A 10,000-nucleotide genomic window follows, 5' to 3' on the forward strand; every position below is an offset into this window, starting at 1 on the left:
TATTAGTTAATTCACCTGCAACAGGGTGTAAAGACATGCCAGATTTTGAGATGCATAACCCTCTTAACACCATCACCAAAATCTGTGAAAATACGTAAATGTTCAAATAAAATTCCCCCCAAATTATCTCAATCAAACACCCAATTTAATGTTATCAAGTTCAATAAGACGAGCCCAAACTTAACAAGATTGTGCGTGTGTGCGTGCGTGCGTGTGTGCGTGTGTGCGTGCGTGCGTGTGTGCGTGCGTGTGTTTGTGTCTTGTGTAGTATTGGCCTGCTGCTGCGGCGTGCGTTTGTGATGCGGACGGTAGGGATGATCTTCCAGAGCACTCTGCTGACCGTACTGGAGCCATCAACACTCATGAAAGGTGAGTGGAGTTCAGCTTCTCTCTCTCTCTGTCACGCACACACACAGCACACACATTCACAGTAGCATTCGCAGGAGACACCATGTGGCAGGTCTGTGTGTTGTGTGTGCAGTAGTTGCAGTGTATTTGCAGGAGACGATATTTATTCATGTGCTGGCTTGCATACTCGTTGACTGATCTGTTCCATAGCAGTGACGGTTGTGTGTGTGTGTGTGTGTGTGTGTGTGTGTGTGTGTGTGTGTGTGTGTGTGTGTGTGTGTGTGTGTGTGTGTGTGTGTGTGTGTGTGTGTTTCATTCTCACTGTCTGAATGCTGTTTGATAGGGGCCCATGGCTCCAGCTGCTGCAGCTCTGCCCCACTCTGGAGATGTTCATTTGATGGAAAATAAAAACATAGAAATCGTGAGGAATCTTTCGGTTTTAGCTACTGTATTTCTGTGCATGACTTTTTTTTGCTGTTTTCTTTTTTTCGTTCTGTTTCACCTATTTTTTTTGTATGTTTCACCCCATGGAGGTTTGGAGTCCTCCTCTGTGTGTGAATGTGTGTGTGTGTGTGTGTGTGTGTGTGTGTGTGTGTGTGTGTGTGTGTGTGTGTGTGTGTGTGTGTGTGTGTGTCTGTGTGTGTGTGTGCATGTGTGTGTGCGTGTGTGTGTGTGTGTGTGTGTGTGTGTGTGAGAGAGAGAGAGACAGAGAGTGTGCGAGAAGTGGCACATCCTCGCATAAGTTCCACAGAGCAACCCGCATCTTCCAAACGACACCACCCCGTCCCCCTCCAGTTGTGTCATGCTTCTCTACTCTTCTCCACAAGAACGGAAAGTTGCCATGAAGTTCCCCTCTCTACTTGAACACCCCCCAACCTCTCCACCTCTCCTATGATCAATTCCACCCACACACACCTCCCCAAATTCCAACCCTGTTCCTCCTATCAGTTCCACCAATACAGCACACCTCCCCATGGTCGCCTCTTGCCCCTTTCACTTGGATCATTCCTCTCTCCATAAGAAGGCAAAGGAATTCCAACCCTGACCACACCTCTCCTCCTCCTATCAGTTTATCATTTCTACCCCAACCCCCCACCTCTGCTTCCCCGATGCCCCCTCTCTACTTGTACCACACTGTTCACTTCTCCCACAACAGCAATAACAAGGCAGTCCTCCATCAATTCGTCACATCTTTCCCCAACCCAAACTCCGACAATGCTCCCCCAACCCCTCCTCCACCTCCACCACCTCCTCCTTTAGTTGTTCCACACTTCTCCCTCCTTCTTCCTCCTCCTCCCTCTCGTAGAAGTTGGAAGTTTCTGCGGGTTGGAAGCGGTTCAATATTGCATGAGGGCGGCACCCTCAGTAGCGACGGAGTCGTTCTCTGTTGCTGTCTGCGGGTCGTGGATAAGTAATGGAGAAGTCTTGTTAGGCACAACTAAACATCGCTGCTGCATTATTCAGCTGGGGGTTTTACTTCATGCAGGAGGAGGGGGAGGAGGAGGAGGGGGAGGAGGGTCAACACCACATCCATCCACATTGGTTTCAACATCAGCGCCGGGCAGTGGGATACGCACGCACGCACACATGCACACAAACATTTTGATTACTTTATTTGGGAGGACCAATAATAATTGACAAATAATACAGCACCCCAAACAAAATTTTAGCAATAACGTGTTTTCTACACGAATACAAAAGTTATTTTAGTCTAAAGGGTATTGAGGGGTACAAGTGGCATCTCCTCCTCCAAATAGGCAGACTACCTATAACTGCAGATAGTTTACGATACACGCACGCACGCATGCACGCACGGGGAGGGCAGGAGGAAGTTTCTGTTGATTTCATTCCGATCCAGCCTGCTCCTTGATATAATTTTTGACTCCCATCCCACGGGAATCCCAGAGAACTTGCTGCGCCAGTAGGCTAGGTCTTGATTTTATGACATTAAGATATGTTATGATCACTTTTTCCAAGGAAGGAATTATCAAGGAATTGTGCTTTTTGTCCTGATGGTCTGCATTATTGACCCATTTTTTTTTCTAAATATGTTGGCTAATTCCATAAAAGCCCGTTCTGGAAACTCCAAGCATCTTTGTGAGACGACATTTTTAAGCGAAATCTAATCACGTATCATCTTCCTAATTCACACTAATAGTTCAGAAGCATTAAATTCATTCCGTTTCACTGTACACCGGTTTTCACGTCGAGTAGACATGTCCGTAGACATGTCCATGTTTCTGTTGGATGGTTGTGAATGAGTGTTGGTTTGTGTTTTGTCTCTACAGGTATGTCAGTGTTGAGTCTCAGTGCCCAGCATTTCCTGGGAGGCCTCATCACCACCCTCACATTCACCATCATGATGCACTGTACACAGAAGGCGGAGGAGAGCATACAGGTACACACACACACACACACACACACACACACACACACACACACACACACACACAAACACACTGTCAGTGTCAGTGTCAAAACTTTGACATCATCCACAATCAGACATGTGCCACAGGATTTAAAAAATGCACACCCACAGACTCATCGCCACCCACACATTCACCATCATGATGCACTTTACACAGCATACAGATACACACATGCTCGCTCGCTCACACACAGGCACGCACACACACTCATCACCACCCTCACATTCACCATCCCGATGCACACAGAGGGCAGAGGAAAGCATATAGGTACTGTACACACACACACACACACACACACACACACACACACACACACACACACACACACACACACACACCAGTGTCAAAAACGTTGACATCACCCGCAATCTGGCATGTGCCACAGATTAAAAAAAAAGCAGCAGATCATAAATACAGTCAACACAAAGTAATATTCAAGGCTGCCTTTCCAAATGTACGTCTTCGTAAATTTGGGCCAATTTGTTTGACCCAAGTATCATTCCCTCGGGCATAGCATAGGGACCAAATCATGGTCAAATGGAGTTTCACTCACAGTCATGAGTGAGGAGCCCTCATATTCTATGCAGATGACTTCAATATCCTTCTAGATCAATTAAGTAGACCTAGTACTAGATTGCATACTTGAGTCGCTTCAAAGTATCTTAGACTGTCACATTTCTCTAGCGCTCTTGACAAATTGTTTTGAGACCTTATCATCTGTCATGACATTTTCTATCTACTTATTTTTTAGGCATCTCAAAGTTTTGCTCTCTGGGGTCCAGGCAAGCCTAGTTAGCTTGCCTCTCTGTGTGACTAAATTCTTTGTAAAAGCCTCTTTTGATTGTTCCGCATCTCCAATATTGATTCTGACTCTGAGTCTGATTCTGACTGACTTTCCTTCTCCACCAAAAACTCTTCCTACTACATGGTTCTGAATGTTATCTGCCAGAAGTGGCCAGGGAAGCTCAGGGCGAGAGGCAAGCAGGTCATTTGGCCAGAATTGGGTCGGATTATATTTGTATTGAAAAAAGGGCCCATTCAGATGACTTTTGTCCAGGGCCCTGCAAAAGCTGTCAGCGGCCCTGAAGAAGCCAATAGCATTTCAGCTGATGAATATAGTGGGGGTTTTTTAAGTAGAAAATCTGATATTTTTACCTTCAAGATCCTTAAATCTCTTCACTTTTCGGTTTAGAAATGTCAGCAAATGTGGACATGTCAAGGGGCAGGTGACATTACATAAAGCTTTAAACTTAACACTTTAAAACCTAAACTTTTCACCTAATTCATAAAAGAGAAATCTAGTATAAACAATTTGCAATGTAGCTTGCTAGTTTTCAGAGTGAGAAGTCCGCACACTTAGAATCCTTTTTGTTGTATTTTATTTTTTTCATGGCAGGATAACGTTTTGACCTCAATAGTCTTCTTCAGATTCTCTCTTTGGTTGGTTTGGTGCGGACATCTCACTCTGAAAACTAAAAACTAAAACCTTTCCCTGGGATGTGCACAATCCTCTCCTTCAACTCAATGTAGCTCGCTAACCATGTTTATTTTTTAATTTGTATGTATTTTTTTTTTTTTTTTTTTTCTGTAACATTTTTATTGAAGGAAGGTTTTGTAATACAGGGTATACATTGTGACACATCCTTCTTTTTTCTTCTTTTCAAACAAGGAACCCAGTCCCACCCAAACCCACCCTACCCACCCATACACACTGTCTTATTATGAAAGGAGAGTAATGTATACATAAAAATACATAAAATATAGAAACAAAACAAAACATAGCACGTCTCGTTTCTGGTTAATATGTCTCAGCACAATATAAGTATACCCATGTACACATACAGTGCATTTGTTTACAGTTATACAGACAAATATGTACATGTATACATGTAATGTATAAAAGTGAGGAACAAAAGAAAAAGAGTAACAACAACAACAAAAAATGCACATATGCCGGGCCGCAATATGTTATCTTAAGGGAGAGTGGTGAGGGTTCCAAAGTATGAAATCAGTGGATCCCAAAGTTTGTGAAATGTCTTTATTGACCCCCTGGTGAAATATTTAATTTTTTCTAATTTTAGGAAGAGCATTAAGTCACTGAGCCAAGTGGATGCTTTTGGTGGGTGGGGAGATTTCCACTTTAAAACTAACCTCCTTCGGGCCAACAGGGAGCCAAAAGCGAAAGCATTTTCCTGAGTGGTTGTTAATGGAAGCTCAGGATCCACTACTCCAAAAATGGCAAGTTCTGCAGTGGGCTGTACATTAGTACCAAAAGCGTCATTCAATGTTTCGCAAACACCAGACCAAAACTCTACAAGTTTCGAGCAGGACCAAAATGTGTGGGTCATGCCAGCTGCAGGCGAATTACAGCGCTCGCACCTATCTTCCATGTTTGGATATATTTTGGATAATTTGAGTTTGGTGTAATATGTCCTGTGCAGAACTTTAAATTGTATTAGGCTCAAGCGTGCACAAGAGGATGTGCCATTGACTTTATTTTGAGCATATTCCCAGACAGTATCTGAAATTTCTGTCCCCAGTTCTTCTGCCCAGTCATTTCGAAGTTTGTCTAGTGTTACACCCTGAAGGGAAGAAATTAAATGATAGATGGATGAGATTTGACCCTTGTGTTGCATATTGACCTTAAGGACTTTCTCCAGTCCTGAATCCTCAGGCAAATGGGGGAAAGTTGGGCTTAGTGACCGAATGAAGTGTCTTACTTGGAGGTATCTAAAATGATCTGAACGTTGTAGTTGACCTTTATCACTTATTTCAGCAAGACTACCAAAAACACCATCTATATAGAAATCACAACATGTAGACAAACCCTTTCTTTGCCATTCACTAAATGTGTGGTCTAGTAGAGCTGCAGGAAAGAGGTGATTTTTACAAATTGGGCTATACAGGGAGAATTCTGTAAGTTTAAAATGTTTTCTAAACTGTGCCCATATTTTGAGAGTTGAGATTACTACAGGACTGGACGTGAACTTTGAGGGTGGAAATGGTAATTTAGATGTTATCAAAGCAATCAGTGAGGTGGATAGACATGAATTTGCCTCGTCTTGGCACCAATCTGTGGTTGGGGTCTGAAACCAGCATATAACCTTTTGTATGTTACATGCCCAATAAAAATACTTCAGGTTTGGAAGTGCTAGCCCACCTACATATCTGGGTCTTTCTAAAAGATTCCTGCGAATTCTGGGGGTTTTATTGTCCCATAGAAATGAAGAGAGTACCCTGTTCAGAGATTGAAAAAAAGATTTAGGAAGGAAGACAGGGAGACACTGAAACAAATATAAGAGTCTAGGAAGCACATTCATTTTTATGCAGTTAACTCTACCTGCAAGTGACAGTTGGAGTGAAGACCATCTTTTAATATCAGATTCTAAATTATTGACAAGAGAGGTGAAGTTTTTGTTGTAAAGGTCTGAGAAAGAACGGGTGATATTAATACCAAGGTATTTAAAGCCTGATTTTGATGTATGGAAAGGAAGTTCGCTGTCTGAAAGTTGAAGTGCCAAAGTATTTACAGGAAAACATTCACTTTTGCTTAGGTTTAATTTGTACCCAGAGAATACACCAAACTCTTTTAAAGTATTCAAAATAGAAGGAACACACTTGACTGGGTCTGAAATGTACAACAACAGGTCGTCAGCATAAAGAGATACCTTGTGCTCAGTTCCTAGCCTATGGATGCCATGTATATCAGTGGAAGACTTTAGCTTAATTGACAAGGGCTCTATTGCCAGAGCAAACAACAGAGGGCTTAGGGGACAACCTTGTCGTGTACCCCTTGACAAAGGAAAACATTGAGAAGCCACTCTGTTCGTCACCACTGACGCTCTAGGAGAGGTATATAACAGTCGTACCCAAGAGGTAAATGTGGTACCAAAGCCAAACTTTTCCATTACTGCAAATAGGTAAGGCATTTCTGTCCTGTCAAACGCCTTCTCTGCGTCCAGCGAGACAACCACCTCTGGCACCTCCCTGGACGCAGGGGAGTGGACAACATTAAGCAGTTTCCTGATATTTATAAAAGAGTGTCGGTTTCTCATAAAACCAGTTTGGTCCATTGAAATAATAGGAGATATGACCTTGTCTAATCTAAGCGCAAGGAGTTTAGCTAATATCTTCACATCTGTATTTAAAAGAGAGATGGGTCGATAGGAACCACACTCAAGTGGGTCTTTACCTGGTTTTAGAATGAGTGAAATGGAGGCTTCGGTAAGACTCTGTGGAAGATGTTTTTGTGTTAAGGAATTATTAAACATTTCTAATAGAATCGGAACAAGTTGTTTACTAAATTTTTTATAAAATTCCACAGGATAGCCATCAGGCCCTGGAGTTTTGCTGCTCTGCATGCTTTTAACTGCGTCAATGACTTCCTGTAATTGTAAAGGGCTGTCTAAGTCATCTCTGGCAGCGTCGTCTAGAGAGGGGAAGTCAATGGTATCCAAAAACTTGTTCATGGGTGAGGTGTCACGTGGGAATGTGGATGTATACAAATGTGAGTAATATTCTTTAAAGGTGTTATTTATTTCCTGTGGGTCTACAGATAAGACTTGTGAAGATTTGCGAATTTGTGGGATCAGACGTGAGGCTGCTCTACATTTTAACTGATAGGCCAAAAGACGGCCAGCCTTATCACCATGTTCGTAGTAATGACCTTTGGACCATAGTAGGTGTTTTTCAGTTTTTTCCAATGATAACAAGTCATATTGAGTTTTCAGTTCAATTCTAATTTTGTTTAATTCAGGTGTTGGGGATGCAGCGTATTGGTTGTCTATTTTTTTAATGGCTGAAATAAGTTCTTGCTCCTTTTTCTTCCTTTCTTTATTGCGTGATGTGGAATATGAAATTATCTCGCCTCTTATAACCACCTTTAGTGTTTCCCACAGAGTGGATGGGGAAATGCAGTCTGTTCTGTTAAATGATAAGAATTCGTCTATTGCCCCTGAAATGCGCTTACAAAAATGGTCATCAGCCAATAGGGCAGTATTCAATCTCCAGGTGTTATGCGGAGCAAGATTTTGTGAAAATGTGAGATCAAGGATGACCGGTGCATGGTCTGACTCAACAATGGCCATATACTCTGCTTTTTCAACCGCAGGAAGTAGTGTTTTGTCAATAAAAAAATAGTCAATCCTACTGTATGTATGGTGTACGTGAGAATAGAAGGAAAAATCTTTTTTCAGTGGGTACAAGAATCTCCATGGGTCAACACAACCAATCCTACATATAAAATCAGAAAGGACTTGGGACATTTTAGATCGAGTAAGGGTTCTGGGACATGAGCGGTCCATTTTTGGGTCAACTACTGTGTTCATATCGCCAGCCAGGATCAGCTTGTGTGTGTCCAGATCTGGTATGAGGGATATTAGTTTAGTAATAAAGCTGCTGTCATCCCAGTTAGGAGCGTATACATTTACAAGGACAGTAGGAGTGTTAAAGAGAGAACCTGATACTATAATATATCGGCCTTGAGGATCAGAGATTATTTTGGATGAAGTGAATACAATTTTTTTATGGATTAATATTGATACCCCTCGAGATTTAGTGTTGTAGCTGGAGTGGAAACTTTGCCCAACCCAATTCTTCTTCAGCCTAATCTGATCTGCAGTTATGAGGTGGGTCTCTTGCAAAAATACTATGTCCACCTTTAGCTTCTTTAAATGAGAAAAAACACGTGCCCTTTTAATTGGTCCATTGAGCCCCTTAACATTCCAGCTTGAAAATCGTACTGGTGACGAGCCCACATCAAACCCGACATTACGTGCATTATTACCATCAGACATATTCAGAAAAAAATAAAAATAAAATAGAGTGGTGACGAGACGTGCTCATAATGGCATGAAGCGCTTTTTTGCTTTTGAGGTCATATGTAAATAGAAACATGTTGGCAGTGTGTAACCCCCCTTCAGAAAAACAAAAAATATCCCCCCAGGTCCCTAAAAACAGCCCCTCTATCCCAAACAAACAACACACACAACCTATGTCTGTCAACTGAACAGCGACAGACTGCAGGCTCCCTCCTAATAATATAGTCTTCCGATGCATTCTAAACCGTCCGTGAAGAGAATGACCCTTTACTGTCATTGAAACGTATTGAAGTGGACATAAAGAGTGTTCATTATAAACAAAAGTCATTTAAGGTTCACAACCATTGTAGTGAAGAGAGAAAGAAAAAGTGTGAGAGAAAACAAATAAACAAACAAACAAAAAAAAACCCTGCGTATGCAGACAAGCCGAATAGGCGTGTTGTTACAGACCGTTGTAGCCTCACAAATTATAGTCACTGAATAGGCACGCGCGTCATTACAGCAAAATGGTTCTGAGCACAGACACCATTCGAGTAGGCTAATAGGTAGCAATGAATGTGATAATTAACTCAGTATTCACTGCCTGGGAAGTATGTCAGGTTGGCTATATAGGTAAAGTTCAAGCAGATCACTGAATCACCGCATCATGTTACAATGCACTGGCACTGTTATTCTAAGATACCTGGCGCCACCCGACGGTCGTAGAATGCCTTTGCCTCCTCTGGCGTGCCAAAGTTCAGGGTTTCCCCTTCGAAGAATACGCGCAGCTTGGCTGGATACCGGAGTCGGAACTTAATCCCTCTCAGGTAGAGTGAGTGCTTGATGCTGTTGAAGTCCGCCCTCCTCTGAGACAAACTGTTGCTGTAGTCAGCGTAAATCCGTACAGCGGCGTCCTTGTATTCCATGGCGTTCTGTGTTGCAAAGTGTAGGAGACGTTCCTTATCTTGAAAGCGGTGAAAGCATATCAAAAATGTCCGTGGATTTTCGTCAGCTGTTGTCGGTTTCTTCCCTACTCGATGCGCTCTGTCCAAGGTTGGGGCTGAGTTGAAAACTTTGCCGCCTGTAATTTCCATCAGCATTTCAGACATAAATGTCACAGTATCTCCATCACCTTCGCTGCCCTCGGGTACATTTATGATTCTCAAGTTGGATCGACGTGAACGGTTTTCCAGGTCTTCAATCCGATCGAGAAGGGCTGTGTTTTGCTTGCGCAGGGACTGAATGACTTGCTCCACTTCGGTGATTTTCTCAAAATTATCACCAGCTAAAGTTTCTGCATCGGTCAGGCGCGTTTGAAAACCATCCACTGTCTCTCGCAAAGCGTTAACGGAGGCATGTAAAGGGCCCACAGCTTGTTGGATGAGACTGGAAATGTCCTCTTTTATGCTGGTACGTTGTTTAGAC

General features: G+C 42.6%; 1 protein-coding gene across 1 annotated transcript in view; it reads left to right on the top strand.

Annotated features, from left to right (window-relative positions):
• mfsd3 (major facilitator superfamily domain containing 3) overlaps positions 1 to 10,000 on the top strand; it is a 52,299-nt gene that overhangs the window by 32,959 nt on the left and 9,340 nt on the right. The window contains exons 7-8 of the mRNA XM_063195776.1: positions 269 to 369; positions 2,637 to 2,746. Coding sequence (XP_063051846.1) covers positions 269 to 369; positions 2,637 to 2,746 — 211 coding nt within the window. The remainder of the gene's footprint in view (positions 1 to 268; positions 370 to 2,636; positions 2,747 to 10,000) is intronic.

This window comes from Engraulis encrasicolus, chromosome 3 (assembly GCF_034702125.1).
Source record: "Engraulis encrasicolus isolate BLACKSEA-1 chromosome 3, IST_EnEncr_1.0, whole genome shotgun sequence".
NCBI classification, from domain to species: domain Eukaryota; kingdom Metazoa; phylum Chordata; class Actinopteri; order Clupeiformes; family Engraulidae; genus Engraulis; species Engraulis encrasicolus.